The 23,669-nt window shown below is 36.8% G+C and overlaps 1 protein-coding gene across 1 annotated transcript in view; it reads right to left on the minus strand.

Annotated features, from left to right (window-relative positions):
* Pibf1 (progesterone immunomodulatory binding factor 1) overlaps positions 1 to 23,669 on the minus strand; it is a 142,019-nt gene that overhangs the window by 108,140 nt on the left and 10,210 nt on the right. Inside the window, exons 6-9 of the mRNA XM_042685793.1 lie at positions 8,150 to 8,283; positions 4,425 to 4,533; positions 3,985 to 4,166; positions 2,540 to 2,665 (exon numbers count right to left, since the gene is read on the minus strand). Of these exons, the coding sequence (XP_042541727.1) occupies positions 2,540 to 2,665; positions 3,985 to 4,166; positions 4,425 to 4,533; positions 8,150 to 8,283 (551 nt within the window). The remainder of the gene's footprint in view (positions 1 to 2,539; positions 2,666 to 3,984; positions 4,167 to 4,424; positions 4,534 to 8,149; positions 8,284 to 23,669) is intronic.

Here is a 23,669-nt window from a genome sequence, read left to right on the forward strand (position 1 = left end):
TTACATAAAAAGGAAGTTACGGGGCTGGGAAGGTGGCTCAGTGGTAGAGTGCTTGCCTTACATGCCTGGGGCCCTGGGTTCAATTCCTCAGCACCACATAAGCAAAAAGAAAAAAGCCGCAAGTGGAGCTGTGGCTCAAGTGGTAGAGCGCTAGCCTTGAGCTGAAGAGCTGAGGGACAGCGCCCAGGCCCAGAGTTCAGGCTCCACAACTGGACCAAAAAAAAAAAAAAAAAGGAAGCTACCTCTCCATTTTTTGGTTGTTGTTTTATTATTTTTGTACTTGTGTTGGGGCTTGCACTCAGAGCCAGACTGCTGTCGCTTAGCTTTTTCACTCAAAACCAGCACCCTGGCACTTGAGCCACATTTTGAGTCCAATTTTTTGCTGGTTATTTGGAGATAAGAGTGACATTCCTTCTGGGGCAGGAACTCAGCCTCCTGAATAGTTAGAATTACAGATACAGCCTCTGGCACCTGGCTGTTTATTTGCATTCTGAATCCTAAGACCAAGTAACCAAGAGTACAGGATGCTTCTTTCCTAAAATAGGGCAAACCAAGCAACTTCTGCCAAAGATGAAGAATGCTTTTAGAATTTTTTAAACTCTTCCCAGTCTCCTGATGACCCTACTGAACTAAGCAAGCATTCAGAAAAATAGTATGCTTTTGTTATGAACATAACAAGACAACGAAGCATCAAGGAATCTTAAAATTAGGGGTATGTGATTAAACCACAAAACATCTATAATGTTTCCATTCACATAAGACTAAATGAAAACTTAAGCTATATTGTGCAGAGATGCTAATTTATAGATAACAGATGATAAAAATACACAGCAAAGCAAGCACATTAAAACACCGAATTCAGAAATAGTATTTCTGTTTTCCTTATCTAGTACTTAATCTGTAACTGCCTATTGAATATACATTCAAAATTTTTTCTGAACACATATTTTACACATACAGATACAAGAATAATGATAACATTAAAATAGTGGTCCAATATTACCCAAAACTACTTTTAAAAATAACATATTAAGACTCAAGACATGAAGGTTCACTCAGGACTTATGAGGCTTTAATCACAGAAAAAATTATGGTGCTCAAATACTAAACTAATTCTGCTATCTTCAATAGCAATTTAACAATAATTAAAAAAGATATCTTTGCCAATTCACTACCAAAATGATAATTCTACTTGAGTAGTTTTCTACTGCATTACATGTCATTTTATAAATACTGTAGTATAGAACCTTCCTCCTGGAATTGGGAACTCCACAGTTTCTGCTACCATAATCCTAGTAGAAACAGTATGTTACAATGCTAACTGATGATTATTTAAGTCTGGCTTGAAGTCTTTATGATAACAGCCAAATAGTATATATTCAAATCAGTTTGATAAGCTAGTATGACAAATCAACTTCAAATAATTTTCTACTAAAATATCAACTTTTCAGGACTGAGGGTACGGCTCAGATTGTGGAGTACTACCTGGCAAATATAGCGCCCTGAGGCCCTGTCCCACTCACATTAAAAATAAATCAGTTAATAAAGAAGAAAACACTAACTTTCAAAAGCCACATTAGTTATAAGATTATATAAAAAACCTGCCACACAATAAGTAGAATTTGTTTCACCCTAATTGCCATTAATTGGGAGAATCTAACCTATATTGGTCTAAATGTGTTAATAAAAATATTTCAGCACTATTTAATGTCTCATAGAACCAACAGTTATATAATGTATATGTACTATTTCATATTATATTCCAGGAAAAATCATTGGCATGTCACATGAAGAACTATCAGTATCTGTCAGTAATTAGTATCTCCCTCCCTCCCTTCCTTTTTCTCTCACACTCATTTTCTCTTTCTCTCTCTCCCTCCTTCTTTCCCCCCCCTCTCACTCCCTGTCTCTCTGTCTCTCTCTCAGGCTGGGATTTAAACTCAGGGCCTCATACTTGCTAGGCTGGCACTCTTAGAACTTGAGCCACACTCAAAGCCCTTTTTTATTTTTTGAATAGTGTCTTACGCTTTCTGCTTGGGACCAGCCTCAGATAATGATCCTCTTCCTACAGGACCACACAAACGGGACCAAATGCATGTACACTACACCTGGCCAATTTGTGGAGATGATATCTCAATAACTTTTTCCATGTGTTGGCCTCAACTGTGATCCTCCCAATACCTGTCTACTGAGTAGCTAGGATTAAAGGTATGTGCCACTATGCCTTACCTCTCCTTTACTTTCCTTTTTACTCATCTTCAATCTCAACTTCAGTAAAAGCCAGAAGACAAGAAGACAAAAAGGCAAAAAGGCAGGACAGGACAATTAGAGGAAAAAAAAATTAAAATTTTGGGAGGTTCTGTTCTAAACTAGCAAGCAAAGAGTTTACAATTTTAATATTCTCATTTTATTAATACCTAGATTGACAACAATTTTTAATGCATTCAGAAAAGTATCTCTCTTAGGAAAAGCATTTAGTTTCAATACAATTCAAGTAACAAAGACAAATGGAATATCACACAACTTTTTTTAAAAATACCTGTTTTCTCTTTCATACATTTCCCTAGTGGCACTTCGAAGCTGATCAATTTCTTGATTAGTTTTTGATTTGATTTGTTCCAATTCACTGTGTAGTTTGTTTTCATATTCTATCTTATAATGGTCTCTGCAAGAAGCCAAAAAGAATACTCATGAATTTCATTTGTAAAATAAAGAGGCTTTATTGTCCTAATATCTTACACCAAGTATGCTCTAGTATTGGAAAACTTAACAATTTCAGGGTTTTATAAAGTTTTATGTTTCTAAAAATACTGTTATACACTACTTCCACCTAAGATCTTAATTTGTGAAACATTACTATACGAGGTGCTGGCAATTAACACTGCATAATACTCACCCTCAAAACTGTTTCAGTAATAGCTTTTAGTGCATAAGGCTAAGCTTTCAAAGCTGATGCATACAGATTATCCTTGATACAAATTTAATCTGGTATGGTATATGTTGAGAAATAAATAATATTAAGACAAATATAAAAACAAAAACATCCTAACTGACTTTATAAGTCATTGCATGCAACCATAGCTACATTGTGAGTTGAAGTATTACATAGAGTATCATACAGAATAGCACACATGATGAAAATTCCTAAGATGACCTAGTTATGAATGTGTCAATAGTTACGGGGAAATTTCAACTTTACTTGTTTTTTTTTTTTTTTGGTGGCTGTCGTGGGGCTGAAGGCTGGGCCTGGGTGCTGTCCCTTAGCTCTTCAGCTCAAGGTCAGTGCTCTACCACTTGAGTCACAGCGCCACTTGTGGCCTTTTCTGCTTATGTGGTGCTGAGGAATCGAACTCAGGGCCTCATGCATGCAAGGCAAGCACTCTACCACTGAGCCACCTTCCCAGCCCTTTGAGTTTTTGATGTTCTGATAAACATAAATAGTTCAAAGATTGTAAGCACTATTCATACAAAGGAACTCTAATAAATTAAGAGAGAGAAATCCGGTAAGAGAGAAAAGATACAGCCTATAACCCCAGTCCTAGAGAGACTAAGGCAGGAGGATCATGAATTCCAGGCCACCCTGAGCTATTAAATAGTGAGACCCTGTTGCAAAAATCACACACACACACACACACACACACACACACACACACACACACACACACACACACACACACACACACACACACACACACCCACCCACTCCTAAAATAAAAAGAGAAGAAATGGGAAAAAAAAAAGATAGAATTTTGCAGAGTTTTCCTGCGGTGTCTTTGAAATGTGATCATCCAGATATCAGTTTCCTGAGTAGTTAGAACTACCAGTTGATAGGAGGCACCAGTGTCCAGGAAAGTATTCCTTTAATATAGGACAGTACAGATCTTCAAAAAAATAAGCATTCATCTCCGTAGAACAAGAGTTCCCTCAAAAAATAAAATAGTATAAATTTAAATCTATTTATGTGGAAAATAACGTCAATCTTGCCTGGATGTTACGTATTTTTCATACATGTCTTCTCTAGCCTTTTTGGTTTCTTCAAGTTGAATTTGCAATCTTCCCAGTCGATCTTCCTCATGGGCACAGCGCACACTTAGCTCCATATTCTGGCGATTGAGGTATTCTTTGTCCTTTTGTAGTAAAGTAACGGTTTGCTGCAAGGTGGTCACCTGTGGATTTGTAGACATGCAGGATACAGATTAATTCTGGGTTACTTTTCAAGGTTGAGGGTAGTCAGTTTTTCATTGTACTTGTCACACAGAACATTTTCCATTTTAGCAGGACTAATTCTTACCTGCACATATCTGTCCAAAAAGAATACTAAACATTTCCTTTTTGTCTGGCAACTAGATCAAAAAGGAAAAACTTTTACCCCTCAGATATTGTCTACTAATAAACAATATAAGTGATTCTATTTATAAGCTTACCTCTTTTGATAATTCATTTCTTTCTTTAGCTTGAGTAATGTGAGAAGCTTCAAGTATTTCATGTTTTCGTTTAATCTCAAGTACTTCCTGTTCAAGTGCATCACGTTCACTATTAAAATAAAATTCAAATCCATATGTAAATTCTACAGTGTATTTTACTATTTGACTATTAGGAAAATGAACATAGATACTGAGCAGTACGTTTGGTGCCATTCTATGAACTTTTTGGCCGGGTGCCAGTGGCTCATACCTGAAATTCTAGTTACACAAAGGCTGAGATCTGAGGGTCCAGGTTCAGTCAGCCTAGGAAGGAAAGTCTGTGAGACTCTTCCAACTAACCACCAGAAAAGCTGAAGTGGTACTCTGGATCAAAGTGGTAGGGCATGAGTCTTGAGCTGAAGAGCTCAGGGACAGGGCCGAGGCCCAGAGTTTAAAGCTCCATAGCTAGCCAAAAAAAAAAAAAAAGATTTACCTTTTCAAATTATAAGGAACTCTGTGTTCAAAACCTTATTCACATGAAATAATCAACTTTAAAATACAAACTATGTTAAAAGTAAAAAGAAAATACTATTTTCCTCTACATTATTATTTGCTTGTATTAGTTGTATAATGTAGGGGGTTTGTGATAATAGTTTTTTTTTTTTTTTTGGTTGGTGGGGTTTGAACTCAGGGTCTAGGCACTGTTCCTGAGCTCTTGTTGCTCAAGGCTAGCACTCTAACCACTTTGAGCCACAGTGCCACTTCAGGTTTTTGAGGGGCTAATCGGAGATAAGAGTCACATGGGGACTTTTCTGCCCAGACTGGTTTTGAACCATGATCCTCAGAACTGAGCCTCCTGAGTGGCCAGAATTATAGGAGTGAGCCACTGGTGCCCAGTGAAAATAGCACTTTCTAAAAGGCACTAAAGTTATTTTTTTCACTCATCATCTTTAATCTTATTTTGAAGCCACAACTTTTAAAGAATTTATACAGTTCAATTACAGTCAGAAACCCTTTACAACTTAAGACTCAGATGGCACAGAAGATATATTGACAAGAATTTGTGTCAAAACAAAAGAAGTGTTTCTGATTATTCAGGCATTTTAATTTCCATGTTCATACCAGCTCTCTATCCTAAGAGTACAACAAAGAACTGAACCACAACCTACAGGCATTGTAAACATGAGCAGATACCAACTTGCTCTAGACTCTACAGTCCAGTAGCCAGATGTGCCTAGCTTGCACTTCAGGATCCTCTAGCACTGCCTGGAGGTCTGTTACCATCTATTTTCTTTTCACCAGCTCCTTAGTAAGTCACTTAGACTGTGCAAAAATCTTGTTTCCTAACATAAGCAGGGATTTTAGATGTCACTGATGATTCTGAATTAAACATTATCTGTGGAACTATAAAGCAGTCATCCTTAGTGTACATACCTTTATTATGGTTGGCATGGTACTACACACATCCTCTTTTCTTACTTATGATTAATATACTTTCATAGATTCATAATCTATTAATGGATTACAATTCTTACCAATGTTTGCTTTCATGTCGGATTGTACTTACTATGTTAGGCAATTGGAGGACCTTCAAATGGACTATTGTGATGTCAAATAGATGGAAAGTATCAATATAATTTTATACATAGTTTTCTGAGAGCTTCTACCCCTCTACTACCTTCGTTTACTGAAAGAGCCAAGAGAAAATGAGGGCAATGACAAAATCATTGGATTTTAATTCCTAAATACCATTGCCCACTAAAAGAAATCAGGACTCTTTAGAGAAATTATGAAGGTAGTTATATTACAAAATAAAACTGTGAACATCATGTTATGCTAGAAGTTAGGGAACTGCTAAAAGATACATTCAGATATAATTTAATAAGTTTTCAAGCTGCCATAAAGAATTAAATGTTGAAATAAACCACCACAAATTTCCATTCAGTTACTCAAAAACATTTGAATTTTAATAATGATATGATTAACATCTATACGTCTATTCTTTTTGCACATTTTTTAGAACTTATCAAGAGCACATATTCCCATTTATATATATATATATATATATATATATATTTTTTTTTTTTTTGGCGGTTGTGGGGCTTGAACTCTGGGCCTGGGCGCTTGTCCCTCAGCTCTTCAGCTCAAGGCGAGCGCTCTACCACTTGAGCTACAGCACCACTTCGGTTTTCTAGTGGTTTATTGGAGATAGGAGTCTCACGGTCTCTCCTGCCTGGGCTGGCTTTGAACCGCGATCCTCAGATCTCAGCCTCCTGAGTAGCTAGGATTACAGGCGTGAGCCACCGGCGCCCGGCTCCCATTTATATTTTTGTGACCTATTTTTTTCCTAAGTGTTGGAGATTGAATCCAAGGTCTCATGTGCACAAAGCTAGTGCTCTATCACTGATCTATATCTCCCTACCTTTGGTTTCCTGACATAATATCTTGTTATGTAGCTCAGGAGGGCTTGGTCAGGAGCCTAGACGACTGCTAGTTCCAGGCCACTCTAGGCTATATAGACAGGCCACAGTGTACAGCTGATCACTTTATCATTTAACCCGTTTACTGTAGCTAGTGAACCTTAAGTTTCAGTGTGAGCCTCTTGTTTGGTCTTCTGTTCTATTTCTAGCACTTTAAAGGGCTTATCATGTTTCTTTTGTCATGGGTATATATTTCTTTCCTACATTTTCATTATGCAAATAAACACATATATAAAAATAGAGATTATAAAATGGAGACTCTTGCTCTCATCATCCATCTTCAGTAATGATCAATCATGACTCACTGGTTTCAGTTATCCTTCATTCATGGCTGTTCTGGATTATTCTAATGATTATCTTTTTACTTTTTCTCTTTTTATATGTTATTTGTTACTAGTATGGGTATATATTTTCCAATAATAAGTGACTTCATTTTGCTTTATTTTATTTATGTATTTATTTTGCCTTTTGGAAATAGGGTCTGGCTACATAGCCTAAGCTAAGTTTAGAAGTCATGATCTTCTTGCCTCTGTCTCCTGACTGCTGGGATTACAGTTGTATGTCATCATGCCCAGCTTTCTACTTTGTTTTTAAATGAAATTCAGTATTACTCAGAGGTCTGTTGTGTAGACATCATAAGATTTTTAAATTCTAGTAATTACTATATTTTGGCATAACATATACATATAGCCATGGTAAGAGTTAAAATTTCATTGGTAAATAGTTAAACTGTTACAAATTCACTTATCAGTATATGATTTATAAGGTAAATTATACAACGTAAACACTCATTCATTATTTTAGCTACAGGTAGATATTGCAGACAAGGTCACTGAACATATACAGTATATACATATTTGAAAACTTTCATAAATATATATTTCAGTTAAAGATACATGCAATGTGACTAGGAATTAGACTCTCAGAAAGCGTTATTTTTTTTGAAAGACTGAGTGCCTTTTGTTAAAAATGAACAGCTGAAAAATACTTTGGGGAAAACTGAAGTACTTAAATTGATCTGATTACATAAAAACAATCAAATAACATTTAAAAATGTTTACCCATGTAGGATTTTACTGGGTCTTATCTTGTTAAAACATTGCAGTAACTTCTCAACAAAATGAAAACCAACATAAAAATATAATTTACATCCAACAAACTGCACATTTCTGAGCTATGAAAAGGCGAAAGTGTAATTAATGAGCTCATTAACAAGAATCTTAGTGACTAACACATACTAAAAATGGTGGTCCCTTAATGACTTACCTCTTTACTTTATCATAGTTCTCTTGACGATAGTCACCATGCTGAATTCGTTGTTTTGTGTCTGCTAATTCTAAGGTCAAACGTTGACATCTCACTTGAAGGTCAGAGTAGTGCCTTTTATCTTCCTCATGTATCTATAAATTGAAGGAAATAATAAAACATTAAGAAGTAAACACATACCAGGCACTGGTGGCTCACTCTTGTAATCCTAGCTTCTCAAGAGGCAAAGAACTCTAAACTTAGTTTAAGCTATATAGCTGATTTGAAGCCAGCCCAGGCAAGAAAGTCTGTGGGACTCTTATTTTCAATAAACTACACAGAAAAAGCCAGAAGTGTTAGAGACTCAAAGTGACTCAAAGTGTTAGAGAGCTAGCCTTGAGCAAAAAAACTCATGGATAGAGCCTAGGCCCAGAGTAGGACTGGTAAAAAAAAAAAAAAAAAAAGAAGTGAACATACTTGACCAAATTCTGTATTGAATGCTTCTGTTATGAAATGTCCTTCTTCATAATTGAACCAAAATGATCCTCCATTTTTCTACAGTATTTAGTAACTCAAGATAGGAAGTCTTTCATAAAAAAAATCTAAGTTGTTTTATCAAGAACAAAAATTATAACGATGGTTTAGTCAGTAGATTACTAGTGCTAAATGACATTTTCAACATTGAGTTATTATTAGATTCTAAAAGTATAGTAATGAATAAACACAATCCTTATTCTCTACTAGTTTACAATTTAGAGATGAAAAGTCATCTACAGCTACAATAAAAATAATCCATTAAAAGATTAATTGTGATATTCTATTTACTGGGAACTATGTGGCCCTAGGAATACCTCTCTACATTCTTCTCCCCACCACTCACATTACAAGGAACACATGAAAATCAAGGGATGCGTTGTAACAACGAGATGTACAAGACACTGTGTTCGTTTATAACTTTGGGGGTGGGGGAGGGAGGAGTTGGAGAGGGAAGTAATAGTAGGGGAAAAACAAAGGAGGGGAGGAAGTGGCGCTGTAGCTCAAGTGGTAGAGCGCTCGCCTTGAGTTGAAGAGCTGAGGGACAACGCCCAGGCCCAGAGTTCAAGCCCTACGACCGACAAAAAAAAAAACAAAAAAAAAACAAAGGAGGGGATAACAATACTCCATAGGAAATGGACTCATTACCTTACTTATGTAACTGTAACCTCTCTGTACAGTATCTTTACAATAAAAAATATATATCTAAAAAAAAAAAGAAAATCAAGGGATGATGAGACATGGGCAGAGGAGAGGGATGGAAGTGGAACCTTAAAGTGAATCACAAGGTCCTTCAGTCTGGCCCTGCTTACTCCAAGCCTTGTTTCTCCTCATTCTTTATGATCATATGTCACCTTCTGACTCGACTATCTGCAGTTCCCTGAATGTATGGAGGCTTTCTCTAACCCTCTGCCTGAACCCCTACATCTGTGTTCTTGTAGAGCACTGATTACCCTGTACCACCACTGCACTCTCACTATAGTGAGAACATCTGAAGGGCAGAGACTGTTTTGTTAACCACCGGTTCACCATCGATTTATACAGTGCCTGATATATAGAAAGAACTGCTTTAGAGCAGATTAAGAAATTAAATAAAGCCAGGGAGCTGGTGGCTCATGCCTGTAATCCTAGCTACTCAGGAGGCTGAGATCTGAGGATCTCGGTTCAAAGCCAGCCCCAGCATGGGCACGAATGTCCGTGAGACTCTTTTCTCCAATAAACCATGCAGAAAACTGGAAGTGGCACTGTGGCTCCAGAAGAGCACTTGCCTTGAGCTGAAGAGCTGAGGGACAACGTCCAAGCCCAGAGTTCAAGCCCCATGACCTAAATAAATAAATAAATAAATAAATACAGCTGGGAACCAGTGGCTCACACTTACAATCCAAGCTACTCAGGAAGCTGAGATCTGGGGATCATGATTTGAAGCCAGCCTGAGAAGATGAATCTGTGAGACCCTTATCTCCAATCACCCAGCAGAAAGCCAGATGTGGAGGCATGGTTCAAGTAGTAGAGTGCCAGCTGTGGGTAAAAAAGCTGAGTAAGAGTGAAAGGCCCTGAACATAAGTTCCATACTCTTTCCTCTTCCCCCGTCTCTGTTACACGCATGCACGCACGCGCACACACACACACACACACACACACACACACAGAAACCCCCCACAAAATTATGTAAATATGGAAGCTGAAAGGGAAAGCAGAACAGTGTCTGAATCCTTGTTTTTTTCTTTGAATTCATCAGATTCTTTGAACCAACTATCAGCCCATCTCCAGAACCCAGAATGTTTAGCACATGCTATCCTGAAACATCCCCTCTTATTAGCTGATTAGCTAAGTGCAGTCACATGTACTCTACAAATACTGATTCTACTATTTTTATGTAATAAATAAGTACTGAAATAAGTACTGCAGATATAAAGATGAGTAAAATAAAAGCTTTTTCCTATGGAACTGTTAAATGTTGAAGTGTGAGTTCCCAAATTTCTATGAAAAGGCTGGTGTGAGAGATATAATTATGACAAACTGTACATATTGTTTTGCTTTGGTTATTATATAGAACTTTTACACTTAAGTCCTCTGTGAGATGTAATGTCCCTATGGTATTTATTATAGGATTATAGCTGCAGACCTTCTATTCATTTCCACAAAATTATCACATGCATCATTTCAGACTAAGTCCTGAAAGATGATTTAGTTCTCTTGAAGAATGCTTTAGCCTTCTAAATGCTATTAATCATATAACTGCATTGGAAGAATATCGTGTTATATTTGAGAAGTCACAATTCAATTGTCTAGAACTGAAATATGTGCAGTATGAACTGTACAGGTTATGGGTGTATGTCTCTGTACTTCAGTATTTACCTCACCGGGTTCTTACAAAGATTATAACAAGTAATATATGTGAAGTGCTTATGAAAATGTCTATCATACAGTGAATGCTCATTAGCTATAAATTCAGTTAGTTATGCTTCCTTGTTGCTTTAACTTCCAGTGAGATCAAAGCCAAATTGATAGGTTCATAATGCACAATGACCATGACAGACTTCTGAAGAATATAAACATGAGAAATATGAACATTTAAAATGGGGCAAAAGATAAAGGGTCCAAGAAGCAAAGGTAAGCCAGAGGTGTGCGTCACCAACAACTGAAGAGTGCTCTAAAGGATGCAGCAATCAAAAGCAGCACCCTGAGAAAATGGAGAACCAGTGACTGAGACAAATATATCTGAATACTCAGGATATCCTTGAGTGTGTTACTTTGTATTATCTGGGACATATACATATATATGGGGGGTAGGCATGTGTGTGCATGTTATTATGATAAAAGGTAGGCTGTAGCTGTAGAAATAGAATAAAAATAAACCAAAAATATCAAGTTTTTAATATATCAGGTAAACTGGAAAAGGTCTATCATGCTGAGAATGGCTTTTCATCTAATTTTTATCTCCACAACTGGATTTTGGATCCCATTTCTAGAGGATTTACTTTTTTGAATATCTTGTCTCCAATACTAATCCCTCTTGCTTTTAATTCTTCCCCATCAATATTTGAACATTCTCAAAGCTGTCTTTTTTTTTTTTCTTCAAAATTTCATTTCTATTCCTTTTTTTTGACCTATTATTTTATCCTCCTATGTCCCTCTTCTTTCTTTCTTTTTTTAATTGTGAAAATACCGTATAGAGGGGTTACAATTACACGGGCAAGATAATGAGTACATTTCTTATCAAGCGTTGTTGTCTTCTCCTTTGTTTCCCCTTCCCATCTCCCTTCCCCCTCACCCCCCCTTATTCCTTTCTCAATGTCTGGTTTTGTTTTGCTTTTTCTCCTACTGGGGCTTGAACTTGGTGTCTAGCTCAGCTTCCTTGCTCACAGCTGATGCTCTTAACATTTGAGCCACACCTACTGGGTATTTGGAGATGAGTTCCAAGCCTGAGCTGGCTTTTAACCTTGATCACCAGGTATTAGCCTCCTGAGTAGCTAGGATTAGCTAGGCATGAACCACCAATGCCTGGCTAAACTTTTTCCACTTTTACTGAAAACTGTAGAAACAACTGTTTACATACACTTCTGGTGTTTGACAAACTGAGATTGTCATATATGTACATATACATATATATGTACATACAGAGATGTTTTATATGTTCATATGCACACAAATATATCTATGGGTGTTTATATATATATACACCCATATATATATATATACACCCATAGATAGATATATATATACCTACAGGTGGGTATATATGTGTGTGTGTGCATGTAAAATAGGACATCAGACAAATTAAAAAACATATAAACTGCAAAATCTTGAAAAATATACTAGAAGATGGAAGCCCTCTCATACTGAAGGATTGGCAAAAATATCTGAAAATGGCCATACTGCCAAAAGCCAAATCAAATTCAATGCAATTACAGAAATAGAAAAAAAAAATCTAGCCCAAATTTCACATGGAATCCCAAAGACCCCAAATAGCCAAAGCAATCTTGAGCAAAGAAAAACATGGCTAGATATTTCACAATACTAGATGTTGATTTATACTACAGAGCCATAGTAACAAAAGATACCACTACATCTTTCAGGATCTGTAATAAAAAGTGTTATTAATTGTAACCAGCTGTCTCTATAGAACTCTGGAAGGTGACCTCATGGGGGCAATCCACATGATCACTGTTATAGCTTTACTTACATTTGTACCATTTTAAATGTGTGCTCCAGTTTTTCACTGTCAGTTTTAGGAAGCTGCACTTGAAAACTTTACTCCTAGTTTTTAAGCTTATTGCTGCAGAGTTAAGGTATTATTCTCTTTATTCCCAAAACCTTTTTTCTATTCATGTCTTCTATTTTCTTTTCTTTGGGGGTAGAGAAGGTAGAGAATTTGCCTCACTAGCACAAGGACCTAAATTCAAAACCAACTTATCACTACAATTCTCCCCATACCTCCCCCAAAAAGGGAAGAAATAAGTACTACATGTCTTATTATCTTTCTGCTTAATAAAAGCATTTTTAGGCTATAAGTTTCCTTCTGGCACAGCTTTAAATGTAACTCAAGAATTTTGATATATTATCATTTTCATTTCTTTCTTGTTTCAGTTTTTATTACCTCTTTGAGCCAAAGATATGTTTCTTAACTGTCAAATAAGTTTAATTCCTTTCATCTTTTATTTGCTTTGGCTTAATTCTCTTCAAAGGTAAGATCTGCACTCAAAAGTGTCAGTTTATTATATGATCAAGTACATACATGATAATTTTGCAAGCTTTCCACAGATTTAAAAAAATGCTTTATTTTCTGGTGAAGAAGTGCTAGACTTTCTATAGTAATTACACCAAATTGAAAAAAACCTACTCCCGTAGGCCTTATTATGTGTTGATCATTTCATATAATTCACAAAGAAATTTATCATACTTCCAAATTCTTGTCTTTATTGTATTTTTACTTTACAGTTTTTGTATTATTTGATATTTAGAAGTCTATAACCACAAAATCCCATTTACGATGAAAGTGTTTTAGCATCCTATTTTATTTTTTTGTTGTTGGTTGTGGGCCTTGAACTCTGGGCTTGGGTGCTGTCTCCCAGCTCTTCAGCTCGTGGCTAGTACTCTACCACTTGAGCCACAGCGCCACTTCCAGTTTGCTGAGTGGTTTATTGGATAAGAGTCTCAGGACTTTCCTGCCCAGGCTGGCTTTGAGCCACCAATCTCATATCTTAACTTCCTGAGTAGCTGGGAATTCAGGCCTGAGCTACCAGCGCCCAATTTACCCGTAATTCTTAGTCCATGCTCTTTTCAATTTGTGTTATATAATTTGGTGCTTTTTGTCTGTATTTTGAGCTATATACTTCTTACATATTGGCTGGCATTGAACCTTTATTTGTAGCTCAGGATGCCCTTGAACTCAAAAGTTTTCTGCTTTAGTCTGACCTCATAGTGATGGTACTCTATGAGAAATTACTCATACTTATGAATCTATTAATTTATGAAAGCATTAAATAAATTAAATCACAAAACTAAAAATGACCCAAAAGAACTCTTAAGATGCTCCTCCAAATAGCTGCATTTTCTGCATACAGAGCTTGAGAATAAAGTGGTGACAGTGTTGCTGCGTGTTGCCACAGCACTCAGCATGGTAGGCAGAAGTTCTCTCATGGGTCAGTGTCCCCTGCCATAATATGGATGACACATCCTCTTGGCCAATGAGTTCAAGATTTAAAGGTCTAACCTAATATGCAAAAATTTACCCCTGAAATGAAAGTCAAAAGTGTCACCAGATTTACTTAAAATTATACATTGGGGTCACAACTGAAGTCTTTTTACTCTTGAGGTCTAGGCTTCCTTATGATGAAACCATCAGCCAAATGATTTTCTAATCCTCATACTTAAAACTGCCCTGTCATAGCTTTCCTGGGAGCTTGTTTCCCCTCAGGCACTTTTATCTACAAGTCATTTACATGATTTATAAAAATTGAATTTATAAAAATTCAATGGGTTTATGAAAAAGGAACAGGTTTTAGTAGTATAGGAAAGAAACAGAGTTTATAGTTACTAGCTGTGATGCTACAATCAGTCTCAGGAATGTTAAGTACAATAAATGTATTACTTTTCATCTCTTACAAGTGGTATATACCTGTAATTCCAACACTCAAAAGGCTGAAGCAGGAAGAATCACCAATTCCAGACCAAGCTAGGACACACTGTAAAACCCTTTCTCAAAATCAAAGAGAAAAATAAAAGCAAATAAAAAAAAACAAATTTTGGTAGCAAAACAAAAAAAAAATGCTTAGTTGAAGACTGATGTACACAGCCAAAACCATAAATTCAAATATTACTTAATCTCAATTAAGTAAAAAGCAAAATGTAACTTAATTTTCAAAGGATCCATGTTCATGGTCCAAGTATCTGCACCATTAGAATCCTGCTGTTGAATAAAAACTGTGAATTTCATTTTTAGCTCATCTCAGACCAAATTAGAATCCATGGAGGTGTCTATAAATTTAAACTTTAAGCATGCTTTAAATTTAATATAAGGAAGCAAATTTATTAATAATAATGAATTTTTGGACATTCTAGGAATTTTAAGATGATAAACTGGATAGCATAAAAAGGAATTTCAGAAAACATATTCATCAAACCTGAATAACAAGTCTGTATCATAAGTGAAACACTTCATTTTCATACAGATGAAATTAACTGGATTATTTTCATTTGAGTACTTACAATCAGCCTCCAGTAATCTTTACAGAAATTTTCCCAAGAAGTGTAACTATGTTACTAAACAAGGAAGTTATGTTGAACAAAACACTTTTTGCTTCCTAGTTACCAAAGCTCTCATAAGAAATATTTCACCACTTCCTCATGAAACTTAATAGCCTTATTTAGTGAGGACTCATTAATACCTTACATGTATTGTGAACACTGCTTTCTTTGGAACAAAAGGTGTACACTAAATAAACGCCACAATAGCAAAACAGCTACACATTTCTTTGCTAGACGAGATGCCCCAAAATTGTGACTTGCTGTAAAGAAAATTCACAACACAAAAAGTATACAAGCACCATTAAGTACCATGCCCAATACACAATACAGCTAAAATAATTGTCACTTATAAATTCGAGTCTTGAAGCAAAAGATAAGTCCTATTTGCCAGTGTTAGTATCTGGATATTATTTCAAAGTAACTAAAGATCTGAAAAAAAAACATGAAAGAAAACACCAGAAACACACTATGGCATATTAAAAAGTTACTTTGTTAAGGTCAAGAGTTACACTTTATTAAATTTCAATAATGATTTTCACCTTATACTTGTCATGAACAGATTATATGAACAAAAGCAAAGTTAAATGAACTGTGAAACTGTGACCTTAACATCTCCGAATGCTTTTGGCAAGCATAATTATAAAATCACGGTAATAATGGAGACATCTTTGATCTGTAGAATTCAGAGTATGGTAGAAAAGATTTGGTTATCATTTTTTTCTGCTAATATGATTTGTCTATTATTTTTCCGTGTTTTAAAATCAACATTAATTAGTTGCATTTTAATAAGCCCATTTATATGTACAAAGTTTTTATAATTATTTTTCATAGTTTCAGATCTCCTTAATTTTTCTAGGGAAAAAAATATTTAAATGCCATGTAAGCAGTTGATAGGAAATAAGAAATAAAGAAGTAAAAATAAAGTCATATATTGCAATATGTGAGCTTTTTGATTAAAACTGTGATTTACCAAACTGTCTCAAATTGGTTTTTGAAACGATCTTTCTCTCTCTAGACTATATATATCTATATATCTAAATAAATATATAGATGGATACATACTGCCACCGTGTGGTGAAAAAATTAAGACCACTTTGAATATGGCACATTTAAAGTAAAATTGTTTTCTTAATTGCCAGTCTCAAAACTCCAGAGGCATAGTTAACAAATTTCTTAGTTTCTCTCTACTCACCTTTCTTGTACTGTGCATTTATGACCTAAAGGATTTTCCTTTGGTATCAATGTTCATTGACACATTCTCATCTCTGTATGTCTTTGGATAGGAAACTCGCTCTTTACCAACCCAATTTTAATTCCTAATACTCTGAGCTTTATAGCCTTCCAAGAATTAATCACTAACGCTAAAAAACACAAATCAAGCTACAAACAGTACCCTGAAAACTTCACACTTTGTTAAAGGTCTATTACTTTTTACTTTGCTTTTCCTATTTTTCTTCAAAGTAAAATGGTTTAGCTCATGTTAATAAAAAGCCAAATAAGTACAGAAAAATAGTCTTCAATGAAATGTGATTTTTTTTTTGGGGGGGGGGTAGGGAATAAGAGGAGTCACCATGCCAAATACTCTTATCTGCAGACTGTGCTTAAAGAATTTTAAGGTGTCTCTGCATCAGGCAATGGCAAATAAGCTCCCCTTGACCAATCCTGCTGTGAATCACTGTGGACAAAATCTAACTTACTACCTGACAACCAGGAAAACAGTCAAAAGCAGGAAGCTGCTAGAGGGGAGCACAGATACCCCAGAAGGTTGAGTTTCTGGTTTTATTATTTTTAAAAATATTGTTTAGCATGAGGAGGGGTCCACAGCTGTGCCATGCTGGACATATAAAATATATTTTTTAAATGCTTAGTTTTTCTAATTTGGGTAAAGAAAGCAAAAGCAAATCTGGGCAACTATAGTTCATGTAAAACCAAGTTAAATTTCCTAAAATAAAAACAAGTTAGGAAATGGAAAGACTTGGAAAAAATTACATTAAGTGAAGTAAGCCAGACTCAAAGAAACATAGGTCCCATGGTTTCCCTTATCTGCAATAACTACTATATGTCTAGGAGAAGCAGAAGAGGTCAAAAGCTAGGTACATATGACCATATAACCTGATGCTAAGCAAAATGAACCCTAAGATAGGGACACAAGAGGTTTTATCTTTCTTGCTGTTCTTTTTAATGTACTTATAATGTACTATGTCATTTTTTTTTTTTGTTTCTTTGTATGTTCTTCCTCCATGGTACAACCTGTCTTGTCACTGTATTTGATTCCAGTGCCCTGCATCTTGTATATACATTTTTCTAATTTGGGGAGGGGAAGGGAAATAATAAATGCTGAAATAAGGATATAGGATGACCTATTGTAACAATGAGATGTACAATACACTGTGTTGAAAAACAAACTTTACAACTTTGCACAGGGGTGGGGGTGTACAGTATCTGTACAACAAAAAATATATATTAAGAAAAAAAACAGGGGCTGAGAAGGTGGCTCAGTGGTTAAAGCGCTTGCCTTGCATGCCTGAGGCCCTGGGTTCGATTCCTCAGCACCACATAAGCAAAAAGAAAAAAGCCGGAAGTGGCGCTGTGGCTCAAGTGGTAGAGCACTAGCCTTGAGCTGAAGAGCTGAGGGACAGCGCCCAGGCCCAGAGTTCAGGCCCCATGACCGGACCCAAAAAAAAAAAAAAAAACAGTACAGTCACATTCAGAGGAACATAACATGATGTTAAGTTCTCATAACATAATAGATATTATACTCTAAATCTATACTCAAAATTTTAAAAAATGAAGTTAGTTGCAATCTAAAGAAATGGGATTATTATTATTATTTTTTGGTGGTTATGGGGCTTGAACTCTGAGCCTGGGCGCTGTCCCTCAGCTCTTCAGCTCATAGCTAACCCTCTACCACTTGAGCCACAGTGCCACTTCTGGTTTCCTGGTGGTTTATTGGAGATAAGAGTCTCATGGACTTTCCTGCCCAGGCTGGCTTTGAACCATGATCCTCAGATCTCAACCTCCTGAGTAGCTTGGATTATAGGAATGAGTCACAGATGTATGACTGGATCATTCTTAAAAAGACAACAGAGCCCAATTCTGTGGTGACACAGATACTAGAATGAACATGCAGGATTTTAGGTAGTTACTTTCACTATTCTCAGTGGTATAAAGGAAACATGCTCCTAAGAAATAAATAGCCTAGAAATCAAAGCTTTATTAAACAATTCAGTGCAAATCCTCTAAGTTCAAAATTTATGTAAAACAACACATGGCCTGGCACTGGTGGCTCATGCCTATAATCCTAGCTACTCAGGAGGCTGAATCTGAGGCTCACAGTTCTAAGCCAGTCTGGACAGAAAAGTCCATGAGACTCTTCTCTCTAACCACCAAAGGACTAGAAGTGAAGCTGTGGCTCAAGTGGTACAGCACTAGCCTTAAATAAAAAAAAGTTCAAGGAAAGTACTCAGGCTATGAATTCAAGCCCCAGGACTGGTTAAAAAAAAAAAAAAACTCTCACAAACAAAAAAAGCAACAGGGCTGGGAAGGTGGCTCAGTGGTAGAGCACTCGCCTTGCATGCATGAGGCCCTGGGTTCGATTCTTCAGCACCACATAAGCAGGAAAAAAAAAGCCGGAAGTAGTGCTGTGGCTCAAGTGGTAAAGTGCTAGCCTTCAGCTGAAGAGTTGAGGGACAGCGCCCAGGCCCAGAGTTCAGGCCCACGACTGGACCAAAAAAAAGCAACAAAAACAAATGTCTATATACAAATCTATACTCAAATATTTGTAGCAGCTTTATTTACAGTCTTTACAATGAAAAACCACTTAAATACTCACCTATTAATATAGGAACATAACCTTACAATGGATTATTTAGCAAGAAAAGGAACTACTGATACATAGAATAGTATGGAAATATAAAACTAAATGTGAAACATGGATATAGAAAACTATTAATGGGGGCTGGGAAAGTGGCTCAGTGGTAGAGTGCTTGCCTTGCATGCATGAGGCCCTGGGTTCAATTCCTCAGCAGCACATAAGAAAAAAGAAAAAAGCCGGAAGTGGCGCTGTGGCTCAAGTGGTAGAGTGCTAGCCTTGAGCTGAAGAGCTGAGGGACAGCGCCCAGGCTCAGAGTTCAGGCCCCATGACTAGACCCAAAAAAAATTAAAAATAAAATTATACACACTGTGTGTGTGTGTGTGTGTGTGTGTGTGTGTGTGTGTGTGTGTGTGTGTGTGTGTGTGTGTGTGTGTGTGTGTGTGTGTGTGTGTGTGTGTGTGTGTGTGTGTGTGTGTGTGTGTGTGCGCGCGCGCGTCCTGGGACTTGAACTCAGCTCTTAGGTGTCATCCCTAAACTTTTTTTGCTCAAGGCTAGTGCTTTAACACTTGGTGAGCCACAGCTCCACCTCCGAAATTTTATCTATATTATTTACTTCCTTTTACACAAATTTATAGCAATCACCCAAGTGAATATAATACGTTCATTTATAAACTATTCACATTCCTCCACAGGCTTGCCTTTGTCTAAGGATGCGGATTTGAATTCTCATGTGTTACACAAGCACAGAAGTCTGGTTTAATGTAATTCTTGGCATCCTAAAGGAACAGACAGGCAATTTACCAGTGGTCTCACAGTTAGACCCACTCCACATGTTTTATCTGATGAGATTACATGTGTTGCCATTTCAGGTTCTCTCTTGAGGTCCCTTCATTCTTAGGTAAAGCCGGGTACCTATGGCTCACATTTAAGATCTTAGCTACTTAGAGGGCTGAGATCCAAGGATGGAGGTGCAAAGCTAGCCCAGGTAAGTAAGTCTAAAAGACTCCATCTCCAATTACCAGCAATGCTAGACTGGATGCAAGGTTCAAGTGGTAGAGTGTCGGCCATGAACAAAAAAGTTGAACAAGACCAAAACCAGTAACTTCACACTAGTACTGCCTGTCCAAAGACTTCATTTGGCAATGTATCTGACTGCCTGCTGCCCACATCAAATTTCTTTTGTCTTGTACTTGTCAAATTCTGAAATAATCTTATCATCAGTGAGCACTATCTTTCAGGGGTGCATTTTCCATTTGTTCACTACAAAACAAATAACTTCTTTTCCCATCAGGACTCAGAACACTATACCCCAAATACAGCACCTTGGTACACTGAATATTTTAAGCTGAAGGAAAGTGAGAAAAGTGCACAGGTGGTAAGACTTCAGACCTTGGGCCTGGGATCTATTTCTTTTTTTTTCCTCAAATCTAGTTCTCTATGACTTGACCCACAGCTCCACGTCTTGCTTTTTGTTGATTAATTGGAGAAGTCTCCAAGACTTCTGCCCAAGCTAGTCTTGAACAGCAATCCTCAGGTGTCAGTCCCTTGAGCTGTTAGGATTGCAGGAGTGAGCCATTGACACCTGATAATATACTCCATTTTTTTTGAAGCAGGCCATATAACCATGAAGTCCTTTTACTCTTTTCCTCTGAAGCAGACTGTAATAGCTAAGATGTTGACTCTGACCATCTCCCTCTCTTTCCCCTTGAATTCTATGACAAGTAATCTGTTCTACATGGAAAGACAAGGCATGTCACACAGAGTGCCAAGGAGAATTTCAATGAAAGGCCTTGCTAAGTCCTTCACCCCAGATAATCATCACTGCATCATATGATTTGTCAGGTAACCATACTTCACTATGACTGTCTAGAAGAAACTTTTTCCCTTGGTCTTTCAGTCTTCATTTCTGAAATCTCTTTCACATCAAACTTATGTTAAATAAGTTTATTATGCTCTCCCTTTCTTAATTTGTCTTTGATTATAGGGGTCTCAGCTCTGGCAATGGAAAAAGAAAATTTCTAAGCATCTCAGTAAGTCCTGCCAGCCAGCCAGCTCTATTCAAATTTGAATGTTGTCTGCCCTGATCTCTACTCAGCACTCAATTCACCATATCTCGATCTGCTTTCCTTTTCTCCTTTGCACTTATTACCTATTATACTGTACGATGTGCTTATTTACACATTTTACAGACATCCACTTAAAATATAAATCGTCTAAAGGTAAGGATTGCTGTTTGGTTCAGTGACAAACAGTAAGCATCTAGCAATGTATATCACATAGTAGATGCATAATAAACATCTGTGGACTGAATTTCCTTCTTTATAATAAAGACCATGTACATACTATATATTATTATACCTATTTTGAAGGAGATGAATATATAGAGAATTCAATATTTTTCTTTTCATACTGTTGGGGATTGAACTGAGGGCCTGTGCTCACTAGGCCGGTGTTCTACTATTGATCAATACCCCAGTCCAGCAAGGGCTAAGTTCTTTATGATCACATTGTTTAGTTAGCAACTGAACCGACAAGAATATTTGAATTCCTCAAAAAAATATTGCAGTCAATAGTTTAATGAACTACTTTAAAAATTAAGCTCCACAATATATAGCAAAATTTCTTTTAATAGTGCTAACTGGTAATTTTCTCTAAATCTTTATAAAAAGGCCTTTAAAAATAGGCTAGGGGCTGGGAAGATAGCTCAGCGGTAGAGTGCATGCCTTGCAAGCATGAGGCCCTGGGTTCGATTCCTCAGCACCACATAAACAGAAAAAGCCGGAAGTGGCGCTGTGGCTCAAGTGGTAGAGTGCTAGCGTTGAGCTGAAGAGCTGAGGGACAGCGCCCAGACCCAGAGTTCAGGCCCCATGACCGGCAAAAAAATAAAATTAAAATTAAAAAAAAATATATATATAGGCTATATAACATTGCTAGTTTTACTAGGTTAGGCTACAGTATGTTTGCCCAAACATTACTTCCTATGTTCTTGTGAAAGTATTATTTTTAGAGGAGATTAATAAATCAGTAAACTACTACTTTCCATAATGTGTGTTGGGGATGTTGGGAGAGGAGAGGTCTGGGGGGGAAGACTTGTTTAATCAGTTGCAGTCTTCCATAGGAAAAATAACTAACCTGAGCAAGGAAGGAATTCTGTCAGAATACTGCCTTTGGAATTGAAGTACAACTCTCTCTCTCTTTTTTTTTTTGGTGCCAATACTGACCTTGAACTCAGGGACTTGCATTCTTATTTACCTTTTTGCTCAAGGCTGGCACTCTCCCTATCACTGGAGCCACAGCTCCACTTCTAGATTTTTGCTGGTTAGTTAGAGGTAAGAGTCTCATGGACTTCTTTGCTCAATCTTCCAACTGAGATCCTACCTATCCTGAGTAACAAGGATTACAGGCTTGTGGTACTGATGCCTGGCTCGAACTCCAACTCTTTACTGGTGTCCAGCCTGTTAACCTACCCTGAAGATTCTGGAATTGCTCAAATGCTAGAGTTCTAGCAGCCAATTCATCAAAATAAACCTTTCTTGTCCTTCTCTCTTCCCCTTCCCACCCTCACAGTTTTTTCTTTTTCTCTGGAGAGCTCTAATACATATTTATAAATATAAGCAAAATTGTTTTTGTGTTCAAGAGTTATTAGTGAATCAAAAAAATTCAGTAAGTTTGAGTCAATGCTGGTTGATACTCTATGCTTTCTTTTTTTCTTATTGTGAAAATACTGTACAGAGGAGTTACAATTACATGGGCAAGATAATGACTACATTTCTTATCAAGCATTGTAGCCTCTTCCTTTGTTTCCCCTTCCCATCCCATCCTCCCCCTATCCCCCTCCCAACCCTCCCCCCCCCACCAAAGTTGTAAAGTTCGTTTTCGACATAACAACTTGTATGTCTTGTTGCAATGGGTCCACCTCGTTTAAATAGGGATACAGGTGGACCTATGCTTTCTTTTTAATGGCATCGTGTTATTAAGGATGAAAGAAACTAAAATCTGAGACCTAAAGCCATTGCTGACCATTTTCAACCATTATTAGAAAGCACAGTGAACTGCTTTTGAGTGCAGTAAAAATACATCACATTATTAATGCCAACTTAAAGTCACAAGGCTTTTTTTTTTCCTAAAGGAATCATTTATTCTTGTATATGGAAGTGATTATAAAAGAGATGGTTTGACCAAAATTTGGGAAACAGGATAGGACGTTCCTTTAGCCTTCTCCTACACAAAGCCCTTGAGGGCTGCTATCACAGGTGTAGAATCAAGTCTGAAAACTTGTTTTACTTCCTTCTGCCCCCAAATCTTTGTGCACTAACACAACGAACACAATCTGGACATTTTAGAGACGCGCTAAGAGTTTAAGTGATTTTTGTAAGGTTACAATATTAGTAACCAAACATTATTTTTATAGGTGAAAATTTTAAGAAGAAATTAAAAGCTTTT

This window comes from Dipodomys spectabilis, unplaced genomic scaffold (assembly GCF_019054845.1).
Source record: "Dipodomys spectabilis isolate Male_0828 unplaced genomic scaffold, ASM1905484v1 ptg000095l, whole genome shotgun sequence".
Classification (NCBI taxonomy): Eukaryota; Metazoa; Chordata; class Mammalia; order Rodentia; family Heteromyidae; genus Dipodomys; species Dipodomys spectabilis.